Genomic DNA, 18,394 nt, shown 5'->3' on the forward strand with positions numbered 1-18,394 from the left:
CTAAACGCAGTCCAAAAATCAGGGGGAAAAAATCTGCTGGGCAAGGCATCACCCACTTCAGTGAGCTAATGAAGGAGCAGTTAAATATTACTTACAGACACATGTATCCCCTTCTTACTGGAAAGGTTAGAAAGTAATGGAGAAGGAAATGTGGTTAATTTGAGCTAAAGTGTGTAGGAGGTTGATAAGGGGAGCCAAAGGAAATATGAAAGGCCAATATGTAAAGATAATAAGAAATTTTAGAGCATTAGAATAAAAAAAAAGTCTTGTAGAGATCCATTTCTGTATGTAAATGATAAAATTGTATATTCTGGTGCAAAAAAAAAAAGCAGAAATGTTCTGTTCTGAGTTTGGAACAAATCAGGAGGATGTATCTATCCATATGATGTGCTTGGAACAGAAAGTTTCCCAGCTGTAACCAAGGAGAAAGTGAGATAGTATTTGCTAAAAATAAACATACTCAAATTAACAGGCTTGAATAACATATACCCAAGTGTCTAAAAGAGCCTAGCTGCGGAGTTGTCTGAACCACTGATGTTAATACCTCAAAATCTTGCTCTTCTATGGAATTTTGAAGAGCTGGTAGAGGGCTGTTGCTATTCTAATATTTTGGGGGTATAAAATAGGTGATTCAGGAAACTATAGTTTGTTTAGCTCAGCATCAATGCTGGGTAAAATAATGAAGCAATTAATTTGGAGCACAATCAACAGTGAATTAGAGAATGAAAATACAATTCATATCACACAGTGCGGTTCCACGGAAGGTGGTAACAACCCTGCTGCCTTTCCTTGACAGCGTCACAGGACTGGTTAAAGCGAGGGCTGGGTTTGCATAGGCTGTTTTGACTTCCTTAATGACCACGTGGCTTGTGTATAAAAAACCTTACAATAAATGGAATCAGCAGAGCGAAGGTGCCTTAGAAGCATTGCAAAGTCACGCAGGGGCATGTTTCAGAAAGCAGTTGCTAAGGAGGTACCAGGGTGTGGGGCCGTCACCAGCAAAGTTTCTTCACAGTTTTTGATCCCCGCAGCTCAACACTTCTAAATAGTGACAAACCCCCGTGTTTGTGAGGATCGCAGGTATCGCAAACGGTGGGGGAACAGCTGGCAGCAAAGTAACTGCTGCGGAATGATCCGGCTTTCCCGCTGAAGCAGCCATGTTCCAGCAGACCGTGCAGGGTGACGTGTCTGCAAGCAAAGAATGTAGGTTACAGGAGATGAAATTACCCTGGAAAAACGTAATTCAGCAAAGGACATGGGTTTCTCCAAGATAATTGTGTTAACGTTAGTTGCTTGTGTAGGATGTGGCAGAGAGATTTTGTCTCTGTAAAGGACACGCTTCCAGAGTTATGGGAACTTGCACACCCTGGTTGCAGCTTCGGAAGATCACGAAAACATCACTTTGTGCGGGTCAGACATTCACACCACGGGACGAACCTGAAGTTACTGAGCCAAATTCTAAAATGGCCTCAAAATGATTCACGAGCTGAAAAAAGGTTTGAGGCTTAAGGAGCCCGTCTTGCTCAGCGTATTGAAGCGGGGCTGATGAGGGCAATCGCTCTGGCGTATTTAAATGGTATTTAAATCCGTTGCCCGGCTTGGAGGGAGACAGCTCCTTGCAGATCTCAGTGCACGTACAGAAGATCCCCTGGATAACCACAGTCATGGATTTTAGTGAAACCCCATTTCAGAGCATTTCTGCACCAGTACATCCCACGCCCAGAGAATGAGAGTGCCCGGGAGAGGCGGGAAAGACAGTTTAGAGCTCAAGTTCTCAGAAGGAGCGTCTGAGGATCTGGATAATCTTGCAATCTTTCTCCAGTTTGAGTGCTTTGAGATGCTGGAAGGGTGAAGTTGGCAATCAGAACGCCAGAGAGCTCTGCTCCCTGGGGTGACGTGCGGGTTTGTTCCCGTTGGTGAACTTACCCCCAAGCCCCCTGAGTTTTGCCTAGTGGTCTGTGCGTGTTCTTCTGGTAGCTGGCCCTAACGGAGCTCTGGAGCAGAACAACCTTAATTCAGACTTCAGAGCTTATGTTCCGTAAGTAGCATCTTATTCCTGGGAACCTGTGTGATTGAGGTGATTCATTGTCAGGTCAGGCTTCTTATGGACAGACAGATACCGCATAATGAAGGTACGGACAGATACCACATAATGCGTAAATCTGGTTCTTTCAGTCTTTCCTCAGAACTCAGCCTTTCTAATTTTCTGATAATACTGTGCATTTCTGAAAGCTGCTTCTTGCTGGTTAACATCATTTGGATAATGAAGTGTCCAGAATGGACCACAGCATGCTTGCTGAAGCTGCGAGGACAGTACCTTTATCCTCCTTCAACGATCCAACACTGCATTGTCATGGATTTGGCTACCGGTCGCTGTTAAAGGATTCCATCCTTGCACGGGGACAGTTTTCTGTTCTCTTTGTTCCACAATCTGACTTTAGCTGGGAATGTTTTGTTTAGCCCAGCACTGCTGGCACCATGCTAGGGACTGCATGGATGTACCATTGATCTCCACGTAGGTGGCATCTCCTCGAGGAGGAAGTTTTCTCATGCTTTAGACTAGCCAGATGTGCTGAATCCAGCTCACAGTCCAGTACTCTCTGACCAGCTGCTTTTAGATGTTCCACATGTGGCGAGTTCAGTGTTTCGTCCCGAATTCAGTTATTTGAAGTTGTTTGACATTACATGAGATTTTGATTTAGCAGAGTGATACAGCAATGTACTTAAAGGCAAATATAAATTACACTTAGCAGAGAATAGCAGATGCAATACACAGCTGAATCACCATACAGATGTGATTCTCCTTACCAGTCTCTATAATCTACTCGCCATCGTGACATTGGCTGTCCCCAGTCACCTCGAAGGCATAAGTGGGTTGACACCAGCTCAAGCGCGTTGCTGTCTGTGAGTTCTTTCTGTTTGTTGTTGGGTTTTTATATTCTCTGTCGGCTAATCCAGTTAACACGGTCCTTCTCCCCCATTCTAGTCTTGCTGACTCAGGAGGACTTTTGCGCTCTTCTCATCAATCCAAGGGTGGAGTTACGGAGCTGGTTGATCCACCCAGCCGGTACAGCCAGTTGATCCCCTCACCTGGCACAGCTGGATGATCCACTCAGCTGCTGTAGCCAGTTGATCTAAAGCAAAGGCTGCCCTCCGGCCCCCTTTGTGTTGAGATTGGTTCAGCTTCCGTTGCAACAGCTCTGGTCAATCACTCCCTACGTTTTCCCCTGAGCTTCGGGAGTGCGTAGCCCTTGCCTGTCTTTTCAGAGCTTTCTTCTGCTGTAGGGCTTCACTGGTCAGTCACAAGGGGGGAAGTGTTAGTGCTATTACTCAAGTCACATAAGAGCTCATCTGGAGTAATAACCACCACCCTAGAAATCTGTGTTCAGGAAAGATGAATTCAGACTGGAACAGGAACATAGAAAAGTTACTGAGATGATCAGGAGAATGGGGACATTATCTCCTGTAACAGACTACTAAAGCTTCATATCCTTGTCAGCTTGCTGGGAGGGATCAGACTGAATGTATGAAATGTCCCACAGGACCAAAGGTCCATTAGCCCCGTTCCCTGTCTGTGACAGGGGCATTACAAGATGCTGTCAATTAAGGAGAGCACACGTGCCTGACCATTTTGGGTGGTCCATTCCCCTTATGCCTTCCAGCATCCAATGTCATCATACTGGGGACGTTAGCGCGGATGACTCTGTTCAGTCCCATTACAATCTGTGCAAGGACCTGCTCTCCGGGAATTTATCTCATCTCTCTCTGAGCCCTCCAGTACTGTCCACTTCCATGGCAGCCAGCTCCAGACAACCACTGCCTGCTGCACAAAGAAGTCTTGCTTTTGTCTGGGCTCACTGAGAGCCCTCTCCTAACGCTGCAGGATTTGGCGAACAGCAGCTCTGCCTTCGCTGTGTCCGCTGCCTTGGGGAGTTCTGTAAGCCCTGAGCATGCGTCTCCCTGAGCCTTCCCTCCTCCAAACTGGAGAGTCCCAGCCTTCTCAGTCTCTCTTCACAGGGCAGTGGCTCCATCCCCTTGGCCGTTTTCGTTGCCCTTCTCTGGCCCGTCTCTAGCTCCACCGCTTCCTCCTTGAGATGCCGAACCAGACCTGCACTCAGCGGTGAAGGCAGGCATGCACAGGATCAGCATATCCCCAAATGACATTGCCCACCTTGTTTTCCATCTCTTCCCTGACACATTTTGGTGGCTTTTTTGGCCGCTGTTACGCACAGAGCCCATGATTTTTGAGAGCTGTCAGTATCGGCTCCAAGACCTATCTGGAGCTGTACCCACCAGGTCCGTGTTCAGCATCATGTAGCATGTTCAGATGGCTCCTCCCTAGAAGCACGACTTTGCACGTATCTACACGGTGGCCCATCTGCCACCTTTTGCCCTCTCGCTCAGGCTGAGAGTCCTCCCAGAGTTCATCAGCATTGATGCATCATGTGGCTACTCAGAAGATAGTTGCAGCAGTTTATAGCGCCCAGACTTTGACATAGTGTCTTCACATTTCTGTGTATGTTCTTTCATGTTTTGTAGACACTTCCTGCATGATTTGACTCTTGATCTATTGTCTGCTTCCAGGCCAAGAGCTTATCTCCAAGAGCGGGGCATCCTCATCAGGCAGTTGTGTCCAAGAAACTGGAAGTTTTTCTTTATTGCTGGTTCAAAACGAGTCACGTTTCCACCACTGCCTGTCTGATCTTTCTCATTCCAACACCTTCCCGTTTGCCACAACAACCCCATGCAACGCTCCAGGCTTGGGGATGAGTGGCTGGAAAGCTGTCCCGCAGAAAAGGATCTGGGGGTGTTGGTCGACAGCCGCCCGAATATGAGCCAGCAGTGTGCCCAGGTGGCCAAGAAGGCCAACGGCATCCTGGCCTGTATCAGAAAGAGTGTGGCCAGCAGGACTAGGGGAGGGATCGTGCCCCTGTACTCGGCTCTGGTGAGGCCGCACCGCGAATGCTGTGTTGAGTTTTGGGCCCCTCACTCCAAGAAGGACATTGAGGTGCTGGAGCGTGTCCAGAGAAGGGTGACGAAGCTGGTGAGGGGTCTGGAGCACAAGTCTGATGAGGAGCGGCTGAGGGAGCTGGGGTTGTTCAGTCTGGAGAAGAGGAGGCTGAGGGGAGACCTTATCGCTCTCTACAACTGCCTGAAAGGGGGTTGTGGTGAGGTGGGTGTTGGTCTCTTCTCCCAAGTGACAAGTGACAGGACAAGAGGAAATGGCCTCAAGTTGCGCCAGGGGAGGTTTAGATTGGATATTAGGAAAAATGTCTTTCCTGAGAGAGTGGTGAAGCACTGGAAGAGGCTGCCCAGGGAGGTGGTGGAGTCACCATCACTGGAGGTGTTCAAGGAACGTGTGGACGTGGCACTGTGGGACATGGTTTAGTGGGCATGGTGGTTGTTTTATTTTTTTTGGTTGATGGTTGGACTTGATGATCTTACAGGTCTTTTCCAACCTTAGTGATTCTGTGTGGGCCAGCTGCCGGTCGTCTTGAAGATTCATCTCCGCACTTCATAGATTGGGACCAAACCCTGATTTTTGTCTGTGTCTCAGGCAATTCCCCTGTGTTGCTCTAGCGTCGGCAGACAGCCCCAGGCTGTCTGAGTGACAGGGATCCTCCGTGCATGGGTCTGCTCAGAGAGATGAAACAGTTTGCTTTGTTCATTTTGCTGCCTCCTCTTTCTGTGTCTAAGCGCTTTTCCTCCTCCTGTGGGAGATGGTATTGTGCTCCTGAGAGCGCAGTTCTGACGGTTCCTTACTGCTGAAGGTGGGGGATGGCTTGGCTGAGATCCTCTCCCAGTTCGGCGGATCAGCAGCAGCATCGAGCCGCAGCCCCTGTTCCCTCTCGGGCGCCTTGCGCCCGGGGTCTCCGGCCGTTGTGGCTTCACCGGGCAGCGTGCCGGTGGGCTGCAAGCGCTGCCTGGCGTCGGGTCTCCCTTCCCGCTGTGGAACAGCGTCTTGAACCACTGGTTTGCTCACTGTTGGTGAGAGCTCACCTCCCTGTAGGTTATAAAACCAGCCGCGGTGCCAGGCCTGTGATCTCGGTACACGCGGTTTATCGTGCCATGTTGACTCAGCACAACTTTGAAGCTGAAAAAGAACTGAAAATCTTCACGCCGTCTTCTCGGTGAGCTGACCTGTTTATCAGATGAGTTCTTCTCTTTGTATTTTGAATTTTTCAAGAGCGACTGTTAGAGAAGCTTTGCTCGGATGAGTGTTTAGCCAAAGGTGTTTGCAGCTGCAGAGTGCTGTAGTTCATCTTCATGGGTATCATCAGGATGAATCGGGATGTCGTATTTTTCAGAAGTTTTTTTCCCCAGACATTCTTGCATAGTCCAAGCAACTGTCTGACCAGCCTCCCCTGGGGTCAGCTTTACTGTACCACATTCATTCTTGACCTCCTGTGTTGTTTTAGCCTCTTGACTGCTTTTTTTACCTGCTTTCTGCAAGATGCCGTTCCTGCTGGTCAGGTTGAGCTGCAGTTTCCTGGGCTCTGAGCACCTGCCTGGTTTTACTCCACCTTTCACAGACAAGGCCTGGCAACGTGAGACCGATGCTTTGAGGTTGTCACCAAAAAGACCTTTAATGTGCAGTTCCCTCTGTTTTAAACGGCAGCAGAGATGTTATTTTTCCCCATAGGCCAAATTATTCACGTTCACGCTCCAGTGACCAAGCTTTCCGTTGCAGACTTTGTAACCTAACCCAGCTCTGGCACGATTCTGGCCAGTTTGGTTGTGGCTTTGGGTTGACATGCTTCTGTCCAAGGGTGTTTCAGAGAGTCACAGGGTCAAGTTGGCGTTCCCAGGCAAGCGTGGCACTGGGACTCTCTGTACTTACTGGCCAGTGTCATGTTCTTCTTGTCTTTCATGGCTGGCCCTTGGCGTGGTTTGTCAAGCGGGTGTTGCTCTCCCCGCAGCTGCTTTTTCATGCTCTGGACAGTCAAGGACTGCCCAGCGGTGGATGAAGTTGCACAATACAGGCTGAGTTGGTGTCTTGCGGCTTTTGTAGGAGTTGTCAGTCCATGGGCACATTTGAAACACATTGGGCAAAACGCTGTGTGGCCTCATTGGTACCTTTTCCTCAACCCTGATCTCACCAAGTTATAAACAGTCAATATTTCCCCATCTGTCACTTGATTGTCAGCAAAGACGCCAACAGTCTGCCAGAACACCAACAGGATACGGTGCTCGGGTCATGCTTCTGCCAGGCGGTGGGTGCCACGGCAGTCGGTGCTCTCTCTCCTGGAGACCACGTACCCTGGCTTGTGCCACCCGTGCTGCGCCAGGATGGAGCAGAGGGAGAAGGTCGCACCTTCCCAGCCCGCAGGGCGAAAACCTCCCACTCCTGCTTCTCTGTATTCGAGTAGCCTAAAAAACCTGAACTGCTGCCCATTTGGGTGGACAAGTTTGGATGACTAAAAATGAAACAGAAAGCACAGGCATGTTCTGTCAGTATTTCTGGGTTTTATTTGGAAGGGAGCAGGGTGATGGTCATGTATCACATGCAGATGATGAAACGCTTTCCAAGCCATTAGTAACTGAAGCTGTAAGCTTCTTCCAGGTGGTAATTTTTCAGTATTTGCATTTTGTAATTGTATGATGCTGGGGCAGTGCCAGGAGACTGGCAGAGCGCTGGCGTTTGGAAGGGACAAGGGGATGATCCAGTTATTTGTAAACCTGTGAGTCTGAGATCAGTTGCTGGCAAAAAATAATCAATCAGATACTGTAGGCAGTTGATAAAGAGTTAAAGAGTAGAATATAATGACCAGCAGAAAACCTCACAAAACTAATTTCACTTCGTTATTTGAGGTGTCAGATTTGTTTGATAAAGGTAACTCTTTAGATGTAATAGATTTTGTTTACCAGTGTAGAACATGCCCATTACAAAAGCCGCGGTGTACAAAACCAGTGGAGCGCCTGGGAAGTGGTTCACAAATTTGCCAGATGATGGGTCTTGGCAGGTACCTGCCAGCGAGGGACTGTCGCTGGCCGGGGTTTCTAGTGGGTCTCTCCAGGACGAAGCTCAAGTCCCGATGCTGCTCGGTGTTTTCATACACGTTCTAGAAATTAAGCTGAAATCATGGCTAATAAATAATAGATGTGCAGGGGACCCGCGGGCTGCGGTGCTGGGGATACGCTGCGCAGCCCTGGGCTCTGCCGTGCCTCGATGCTTTGGAAACCTAAAGGGCTTGCAAAGACGAACTGCTGAAGTGGCTTAGGATCAGGAGAAAATACAGGATAACCGTGCTCCGGGATTCAAGCCATTCCATCCAGTTCATTTAAAAAAAAAAAAAAAATATTAAGAGGTGATTTAACTAGAGTAGACTGGTAATTTCATCAAAATCAAATTTTCTGTGTGTTTTCATGACAATTAAATAATTATTGAATCAATTATAATCAAAATTGAATCAATTGGATAATTGAATATTTGAAATAACATTATTCTTTCAAAAGCTTTGCATCGTAGGAAATGTTGATGTTCTATTTCAGAATTTAGTTCAACGCCTTTCTTCATTTTCATTTTTTTACAGTTTTTCATAGAAAACAGCACTCAGGCTGATGTATTGCAAATGTTGTAACCTACATACTTTTAATTATTTAAGCAACAGTTCAGTCTACCCTGAGTTAGTATTAATGAAAACACGTTAGGCTTCACTCTAAGACAAGACATCTCCGGCTGGAGTAGAAACACATAAACCCCAAGCGTTCCTGAAATGCCGAAGTTCCCAGCATCCCGGACAAGTCTGCGTTTCAGTCTGTTGGACTCGCGATCCCACGCGCTGGGGCGCAGGGACAACGCCGTGGTGAGGGAGGTGGGACTGGGCGTGAGGAAGGGTGGCACAAGAGCCTGTGACTGAAAACCGATTTCTTGATAGTAATATAGGAATGGGTTTGGCTTTTTTTAAGTGGTGGGAATTACTAAACATTTGGAACAAACCTGCAGAGCAAAGGCTGAATTCTTCATCTCCTGGTGTCTTTGAGACCTGAAGCCGGTGGCGTGCAACAGCTTAGCTATAATGCTTCTAGTCTTGAACTTAGGGTGACGAAATTAGTGTTGCACGGACAACCTAAATCCTGTCGTTACCTGTCTTTTGAGTGTTTCACTTCTGGAAACAAAAATATTAATGTAAATATGAACATAGGTGATCCTATATTTATTGTCCATAGATGATCGCGTGTCTCTTACTTGCCGTCAGTTACTCTCTTACACGTAGAGTAGCAGCAGCCCTGGAGTACTACAGTACCTACAGCACGGTTCAGAAGTGAGCGCCAAAGTGTGCAAACGTGTCTGGTTTTTTCACAAAGTGGGTAACTAAGCTGCAAAAGTTGCAGCTGGTTTTTCCAGCGGTGAGGCATCTGAACGGTGGTGTCCTCGTCCCCATGACACCTCAACCTCAGTTACCCGAAGTGAGGGTCCATCTCTTAATGCCCCGTGGAGAACCTTGTGTTCGTTGCCACTTGGTGGGATACCCAAGCGCTGAGGTTCCCTTGTCCAGTTTACTTCTGGGTTTTGTCTCGCAGAGGATGCCTAGCCTGCCGTCACGGCCCCAGTGCTTGTTGTCCGAGAAACTAATAGGTTATGCTAGCGCTAAAAACGACAACAGGAGTGGGCTTCAGCATGTGTCCTGCAGACCCCGGAAGGAGTCGATCAGCGTGTCGGTAGCTATGGGAGCAGATAAGCGTCTCCGTCTGCACGACACGGGTTGCTGCTGGTGGGGACAGGGCGGCTGAGCTGCTGGGGGTGATCCCTCTGCACGCCGCTCTGCACGGGTGCCTGTGCTCTTCCAGCGCCTCTTGCAGAGCTGCGGCACAGCTCAAGACTTGCAGGTGCAGGAGCCTCCCCTGAGGATGCCGAACACCCCGGCAGAACTAGGGAATGCCCCGTTTTTAGCGCTCTGCCTTGACGGCCCGGTAGGAAGGGGGAAGTCCAGCTCTTGCCACCTGGCTGCAGCCCTGGTGTGCGCTGGTTTGCGCTGGCCTGTTGCAGCTTCCTCAGCTTCTCCAGAAGGTTGTGGTCACTGGTAGGTGACATCCCACAGGGACAGCTTAAATACAAAAATGTGCTAGGCTGTAAAAACAGACGCAGAGATGCAAAGTCATCTGGTTTTGCGGCTTGACATCTGTCGGTCGTGCCCTCTGCCCGCTCTCCTTGTGACCGGCAGCCTTTACACCGCTCTCTTTCTGTTTGTGTCCTAGGTGAATGGTGTCAACGTGGTGAAGGTGGGGCACAAGCAGGTGGTCTCCTTGATCCGGCAAGGGGGGAACCACCTGGTGATGAAGGTTGTTTCCGTCAGCCGCAAGCCAGAATCAGAAGAAGTTGTTCGGAAGAAGGGTAGGTGGTGGAGTCTCATGGTTCTCTGAACAGGGGGTTGCGTTGCCTAAATGTGAGCAGCGTGCAGAAGCCCGTGGGTCTGCCGGGAGGAGCCCGGCATGGCTGGATGGCTATGAGGCTGCAGCTGGTGAGGAAGGAGGGCACCTGCCTGTCCCGGCACAGAAACCTCCGCACACACAGCACTGCCACACCGGGACGCGCTGGTGGCTGCGGCTGGGAGCGGCGCAGGGGGGACGGGGTCGGTGCTCCAGTGGAGGGGCTGCAGCAGAGCACTGCTGCTGACGCTGGGGAAGCCGGGCACAGCCAGCGGCTGCTGGCCCGACCTCCTGCAGCTCCTGTCCGCGGCTGGGCTGCAGGACACCAGCAGCTCTGCTCTCACACCAGAGCTGTGTGCGCTCAGCGAAGGTTGGAGCCGGCTCCTCCTCAGGAGCAGAGCCGCTTCTGGTGCCTGCAGCCTGTGGTGCCCGTGGCAGGCTGCACTGGAGAGCAGAGACTCCCCCTGCCCTGAGGAGTGTCGTGGTGGGGAACTGCCCCTGCTTCGGCGTGCAGGGGGGTGTCATGGTAGAGAACCGGCCCCGCTGTGTGAGGGGGGCTGTGATGGAGAGCTGCCCTTGCTAAGGGTGGGGCTGGAGAACTGTTCCTCTGGGGATGCGGGGGGTGTCGGGTGGAGGACAGTGCTCACAGGAGTGCAGGGGGTGCCAGTGTGGAGGACAGCCCCCGTGGCGCTTTGGGGTGCCAGGCTGGAGCCTGTCCTCTCTCTGGAATGCCGTGGCTGGGACCTGCCCCACGGGCTGGGAGCTCCTGGGGGCACGGCCGGTCCTGGGGCTGCCAGCCGCATGTGGGACTTGCCCTCGCTCAGGGGAGCGCAGGTGGCCGTGGGGCCCCCAGAAGGCTCTGGGCCTTCGCCCCATTGTCCCCAGGCCCCCAGGGCAGAGCCAAGACCCTCGGCCAGAAGTGGGGCCTGGGGGGCGTTGGTGGTGGGCTGATGCGCTCATGGCCAGTGGGGCAGGGCAGCCCTCGGGGTAGAGGGCATCCAGCTGAGGAGGGCAGGGGCACATCTGGAGGGCAGCTGGATGGGAGGCAGCCAGATGTGTACAGGAGGACACATCATGGCGTAGAGCTGTGGAGGGCAGGGGCACATCTGAGGACAGCCAGCTAGGGAGGCTGGAGGCACATCTGGGAGCAGCTGGCTGTGGAGGGTAGGACCTCATCCAGGGGCAGCCAGAGGTGGAGAGCAGGGGCTGGCGGTGGAAGGCAGGGCCACATCTGGCAGCAGCTGTCTGCAGAGGGTAGGACCTCATCCACAGGCAACCAGCTGTGGAAGGCAGGGGCACATTTGGGAGCAGCCGGCAGCACGAGGCAGGCTGTCCCTGTCCGCCCCTGCTCTGGACTGTGTGTGGGGCGGCAGGCTGTGGGGCAGGAGCATTTTCGGGGTGAGCGCGGCTGGGAGCCCGGCGTGGGGGCATGGGAGATGCAGGGGGACGGGAGTGGGGCGCTCCCAATGCAGCACAGGGGGCCTGGGGGAGGGAGGCAGCTCTGTGCGCTGACACTAAGAGCTGTAATTATATTGTCACGGCACAAAAGCACGAGTCGTGGGGAAGGCTGAGGCTGGGGAATCAGTGCTGGGACCACCGCCTGTGCTGCTCACCGCTTCTCCTGGTGCTACCAGCCCTGCAGCCGGTGAGCAGCTGCCCGTTGCTGCCCATCGCTGCCTGCTGCCCATGCCCTGAGCCCACAGAGCTGGGTGGCCGCTCTTCCAGCACGGGGTGCAGGGACCGGAGCTGAGTCCCCTCTGCGGGACCCTGGCTGCAGCACGGCCAGGGGGGCCGGACCCCCGTCCCCCCATCGGCTGGGGCTCGCCTCTTCCTGGGGGTGATGGAGGCCGGTGTGGGGCTGGCGTTTTCTGGCTGAATCCGCCCCTGTTGGGGTCTCTGATGCAGGCAGCGCCAGCAAAGCCTGAAGCTCCGGTTGCCATGGCAATGCCTGAGCGTTGAATCCAGCATTGTCAGCGAGCGAGCGCGAGGAGGAGGCACCCCAAGTGAAGAGGAAGAGCCTTCAACTCGTCCCCGCTCCGGTGGGCTCATGGCATGCAGCGCCTCCGGGGCAGCCCCGCGGGCCGGCCCGGCTAGGCAGCCCCTCGGGGCAGCCCAGCGCCCCGGCACAGCACCGCGCCGCCCCGTGCTGGCCATGCGCCTCTGCTGCCCGGTGCGGAGCCGGCCGCCTCCAGCGCTTCGCTAGGGCCGCGGGAGCCTCACCCCGTCCTGGATACGGCCGAGCCGGCAGAGGAGGGTGGGTGGGCTGTGTTTCGCTGGGGGATGCGCCGCGCCGAGGCGGGAATGAGAGACTGAGATCAGGCCTGCTGGACTTGTTTCTCCCTCCTACCCTCCACCCATGGCGTGTGCGGAGGGGAAGCAGCCATCAAAGCTGTTTGCTGAGTCCCACAGGCAGGCAGCCAGCTGCCTGAGACAGATTTAATTCGCGAGAGGCTTTCATAGCCATAGCATCTCCGGTAGCTGCAGGGGGGCAGGCGCAGCCCGGGGACATGACTTGGACTCTCCTCCGCTGAGGGCTGTGGGAGCCTGGGCAGCGTGCACGTGCCTGCGGGAGCCACCAGCCCCTCCGCGCCGGGGCCTGCCCCGTGCCCCGGGACTGTGCTACCGAGACCATGAAGAAGTTCGCTTCCACGCGCAGCCTCAATAAGATCCTGCAGCAGTGCGACTCCTCATCCCGCGAGTACGAGGAGATCCAGGCTGTGGAGAAGAAGTGGCATCTGCATCTGGCCACTCCTCGTAAGTTCCTGGACAAGAAATGCAAAATGCCGTCTCTCTTCCTTTCAGCTCCGCCGCCTCCCAAGAGAGCACCCAGCACCACCCTGACGCTGCGTTCCAAGTCCATGACGGCCGAGCTGGAAGAGCTGGGTAAGCGGCGGCAGGGGCTCGCGCGTGCATGCAGGGGTGCATGAGGAGCATGCGGGGCCGTGGCCGGAGCAGGCGGCGCTCTCGCTCAAGGTCCGTTTTCCAAAGGGGTGCATGAGCTCGAGCGCGAGGTGATGGGTGCACCTCCTGTGCTGAAGTTTCCATCGTGCTCAGCGGCGTGTGGGGCACGGGGGCTGAGAGCCCACCACCACCGCCACGGGGGCGCGGGAGCCCCCGGTAGAGCCAGTCCACCCCTTCAGTGCTGCCTCCCCGGAGAGGCGGCCTGGGGGAAGGACGCTTGGTGCCTCCGTGTGCTTGCGGAGGGGCTTGCCGCCCCCGTGCCCCATCCATCAGGCATCCTGCTCCTCCCGCACTCTGAACAGCCCCTTGTTTTTATTTTCCTCTACCTCCAGGCAGATACCACATGCTGGCGGATCAGCTGGCATCCCCATGGGCTGCCCTCCCCCCTTACACACACACACATGCACATGCACACCCGCTCACACGTTCTGCTGTCACTACAGAGCCTACCCACGTTTCCAGATGCTTTGGTATCCCAGCTCGCATCGACATGTTTTCCTGTATTCTCTTAAAGCCTCTCCACCCCCAGCCCATCCTCGCTTCCAGGTACCCGGTGCTGAAGCCCCTCAGTCTTCCCATCTATTCTGCTGACCTCCTTGAGCCCACACCTTCCCAGTGCACTGGGCTCCCCCCAGTAGCATCCCACCAGCTGAGGGCTGTAGGGGTGCCGGTGCTCACGCACCCTCCGAACAGCGAGCCCTCCCCTCTGCACAGAACGATTTGCCCATTTTGCCGCGCGTTGTCCCCTGTGCGCTGCAGAGGCCGCAGGGCAGCTGAGCAGGGCGCTCCGCTGGCGGTGGCAATGCTGGCGCAGCCACCGGCCGGGGAGGCTGGCTAACGGAACGGCGGCCCTCGTGGCCTGCCAGGCAGCAGGAGACGCGGAAGGACCCCTTCTTCTGGGGGAGCCTTCGGGGCAGCCACGCTCCGGCGTGCAGCTCTGGTGCACACAAGGTTGGCTCTGCCGAGACGGGCTGTTCGGGGCTGACACAGGGCAGGAGTCGGATGTGCTGCGAGCCCCCGCCGAGAGCATCGGCAGAGCGAGAGGGAGCCGCTCTTGGCACTACCTACTGCCTTGGCTCGCGCTTCTGCTATTTTTTTATTTGTATTTATATTTTTGCTGTGTGAAAATGTGGTGATATGTACAGATGTGCTTGCTGGCCATGGCGTGGAGGCTGTGTGTGGCAGACCCCTGTCCTGCCTCGGAGGAGACCCACCTGAGAGGCAGAAGCCTAGGCAGAGACCCCACCACCCCCTCTCTTTTTCAGGGCATTGAAGGAAGGTCCACGACCTTTCTCGCTCTGCTCCCTGTCCTACGTGCATGCCCACGCTTTACAACCCCGCGGGGTTCTCCTGAAAGAAATAGACCTTGAGGGTTCAGGCTCACACTTAAATACGGGTTTGAAGGGACAAATCTTAGCATTTAAGGGTTTGCATCAACTGTTTGATGGGCACTGTGATTTATTCTATGCTGAGCCCACTGCCTTGATTTTCACCCTAGCCTGTTCCCCGCTTCTCCAGACCTTTATTACTAAACCTGAAGGTGCTGTGTTTGCTAGTAGCCATTAGGAGAGGATTCAGAATAGCCCGTTTCTTCCGCTTTTTGCTCTTCCCTTTGCACAGATACTGCACAGACCCCAGGGTTCATATTTTCACTCTCGAGTGCTGGTCCTGAAAGCGGTTCCTAGCCAGTGTGACGGGTGCCTGCTTGCGCACACAGGCAGCATGTTGCCTCCGTGAGAACATGTTCCCCAGCTGCATGTGCCCCTCTTTGGCGAACATCCCGTCCGAGTCGAAGCCTGGCACGTGTCGTGCGGGCGCCTTTGCAGAGGGGTGGGTGCACCAACCACGGCACTTGGCCTTGCGAGTGCCAGGCGGGGTGTGCGCCAGCACCACGGCCGACCTGCACCGTGGAACCGTGGAAACCGCAGCGGTGTGAGGGAGGGGGGCCCCATTTGCATGTGTTTTGGCAAGCAGAGCTGCGGGGCTCGAGGGGGAAGGGAGCAAGCTCGTGGAAAGGGAAGTCACGAAAAGCAGAGAAATAGCTCTGCCAGAGAATATATTAGGGATGAGTCCTCTAGGTCTCCCTGAGGATTTTGCATCTAGACGCTGCCTCTCTTCTACCTGGAGAGGGACTAGGAGTGGCAGCTGCCTTTATCTCCCGGGAGAGGGATTTGTAGACAGTGACTGGTCTTAGTCCACATGTTCTCCAGGAAATTGTAGTGGTTAGTCCCTACTCCATGTCCTGTGGATCAGGGAGTATGCTGTAGCCAGTCCCACCACGCATCCCCAGGGAGCGTGGCACAGGGAAAATGGGGGATCGGTCCTCCTCCCACTCTTTGTCTTCTGGTGGTTGATCCTCTGGCTTTTACTGCGAAGGGGGAATTTTCATGCAGGTCAGCATCCCCACACCTCAGCGGTGTGCAAGCGTAGAGCCCGATCTCCTTTCCTGAGGGGACGGTGGTGTTAGTGAAAGGGACATTTCTACCTGCAGCTTCTTAAAGGGAGCTTTGTCGGGTGGTCCCTGCCCCCTTTTCCTTGAAGCCTGCCCCTGTCCTGCAGAACATCGCATGTGCCCATAGCCGTACCTTAACATTTTCCTGCTGCGTGTTGTGCCAGTCCCCTTGGAAAAGCAGGTTCCCAGCAAGCTGCTAACAAAGCACTCCTGTCCTGCAGTCCTGGCGTGTACTGGATGCGGAGGAAACTGGCTTTGGGAGACATGCAGACTGCTGTGTCTCTTCAGTGAGCAGGGAGGGATTAAAAGCTTTTAAAAGAGTTTCTCCATAGCTCAGGCATTAAATGCCATCCAGACCTCCTCTGGGTCTTACTTCCTTCTGACATCGCTCCTTCCCTCTGCTGTCCTGGTCTGAGTGAAGAGGAGGAGGGCTCAGCGGAGGGCTGGTCCCAGCAGTGGGGCTGGCGGAGAGCCCGGCCTGTGTCGGTCCCTGCCCGCCCGCGGGGCCAGGACGGGTGCTGGCCTTCCCACGGATGGGCAGCGGCGCTGAGGGGGTGCAGAAGGTGCTGCACCCTCTGTCCTGCCTGAGCCTTCGTCCCGAGAGCCCCCAGCAAGGCGGCACGCGCGCTCCTCTGTCAGGGCCTGATCCTGCCAGCATGCTGGGAGGCAGGAGAGCGTGCGGGGAAGAGACCGAGCAGGCAGGCAGCGAGGCTGGAGCTGGGAATGAAAGCAGGAACTGTGCATGCCATTCATGTTGTCTTTTGTTTCTTGATTCCAAGCCTCCATGCGGAGAAGAAAAGGGGGTGAGTGAAACCGCACATCCTGGGGCTCCTCCCCTCCCCGCCAGCCTCCCAGCCAGCACCCAGCCACAGCACACAGGCGCGCACGGTGCACCCCTAGGGAAAGGCGCATGTCACCGTCCCCTGGTTGTCACGGGAAGGCTCAGCCCAAAGGGAGCCGGAGCTCTGTGGGCCAGCCTCCCGTAAGGCACCGCCGCCATGGGGAGCAGCCACCACGTACGGCTCCGGCGGGGCAGCAGAAAGGCCAAAATCGGCACGGTCGTGTTGGGCTCCTGTTGGGCGCAGGCAGGAATGCCCGTTTGCCAACCGGGCCCCGTGAATCCCCAGGGCTGACTTCCCCGGGTGTTGTACTTGCTTTGTGTTTGCTCCACGGTGAAAATGCTTTCCCCAGGAATGTCCCCGCATGTGGGGTCCTAAGTACAGCCTCCTTCAGCCCCTGGGTCAGGCCTCTGGCGCTCAGTCAGATGAAGTGGCAGCCGTGCTCTCCGCCGTGTCCGGCAGCGCAGGTGCTGCCTCTGCCTCTGCCCCCGTGCAGGCTGTCCTGCTCCCGGCGGTCCCGCGCCAAGGAAGCACCTGAGGATGTACCTGCGCTGCAGGTGGGGTTTGGTGGCAGCTCCGAGGACATACCCGAGTTATCTGGGGGAGCTATTAATGGTCCTAGCTCTGGGTGGAAAGGGCCACCCACCGCGAAGGCCCCGGTATGGGTGCCCAAGCTGGCTGGGGTAAAGCCGGCTGCAGCAGGGCTCCACACACGGCAGTTGCACTACGCAGTGTCCGTGTGGACATTGCATGAGGGACGCTACAAAGACAGGAGGTTTGTGCCAGGGCTGACAGCCGGTAATGGACAATCCTGAATGGAGCAAGAAGGCTCGTCCCGTGCCAGCGCACAGCTCTACATTTCTCCAGCAGAGGCCCAGAGAAGAGGGGAGGGAGCCTGGAGAACTGACCCCAGTTCTTAGCCTTTCAGAAGCAGAACTCCCTGTCCTGGTAATGGGAAGCTAGAGAACTGTTTCCCAAGGAATAGGAAGTGTGACAGACCAACTCTTCCACCCTAATGGTGGTAACATAGGGAAGAAGCTGAGCAGGGCTTACGAGCAGGAGATCTCTGAGGGACCTCCCCAGACCTCCTCTATACTGAGCAGATCTGTCAGTACCCAGAGGCGGAGGCAATGGAGAGGTCCCATGGATCAGAATGATCAGCTGAAGGTCACCAGGGATGTCCTGACGTTGAAGACAGCCGTCTCCAAGCATGTGGTGGAGAGCTCTTGAAGCTTTGGACAGCCAGAGCCATCAGGGTGCACCCATTCATGGGGTTCCCTCTTTTCGGGGCGGCTCCAGCACTGATCTCCTGCCTCAGCAGCCTGGGTGCAGACAGGATCCGCTCCTGGATGCTCTTCCGTCTCCTGCAAAGGCATGGCAGATACAAAGTGCAGTCAGTGGCGATTGGTCTCCCTGCGCTCTAATGGCATTAAGAGATGGAAAGCAGAATAAAGCCAGAAGCAGAGGCAGGTGGAGAGGGCCGAGCATCACTGTTACTCCTCTCGCAGCACTGGGGTCTCCACACTAACGTGGCTACAGGGCTGCCCAGAGCAGCTTCCAGAGACACCGATGAGGCAGGGTTCCAGCACATGGGCTTTAGAATCAGCCCGTGGCCCATCTCCTCCTGAGGCCTGGCTGTCAGAGGTCCGCGCAGTTGCTCAGCGGTGTTTGGCCGCAAGGGATGAGCCAGCTCCCCTCCGAGCGGGCTGAACCGCCCTGCGCCTCTTGTGAGCACAGTGTAAGAGTCGCGTGGCAGTGGGGGAGAGGAACT

At 54.8% G+C, this 18,394-nt stretch overlaps 1 protein-coding gene across 1 annotated transcript in view; it reads left to right on the forward strand.

Annotated features, from left to right (window-relative positions):
- Positions 1–18,394, forward strand: part of SHANK3 (SH3 and multiple ankyrin repeat domains 3) — a 358,709-nt gene that overhangs the window by 300,248 nt on the left and 40,067 nt on the right. The window contains exons 20-22 of the mRNA XM_059816355.1: positions 10,201–10,336; positions 13,174–13,254; positions 16,564–16,587. Of these exons, the coding sequence (XP_059672338.1) occupies positions 10,201–10,336; positions 13,174–13,254; positions 16,564–16,587 (241 nt within the window). The remainder of the gene's footprint in view (positions 1–10,200; positions 10,337–13,173; positions 13,255–16,563; positions 16,588–18,394) is intronic.

The sequence above is a fragment of the Gavia stellata genome, chromosome 4 (assembly GCF_030936135.1).
Source record: "Gavia stellata isolate bGavSte3 chromosome 4, bGavSte3.hap2, whole genome shotgun sequence".
NCBI lineage: Eukaryota > Metazoa > Chordata > Aves > Gaviiformes > Gaviidae > Gavia > Gavia stellata.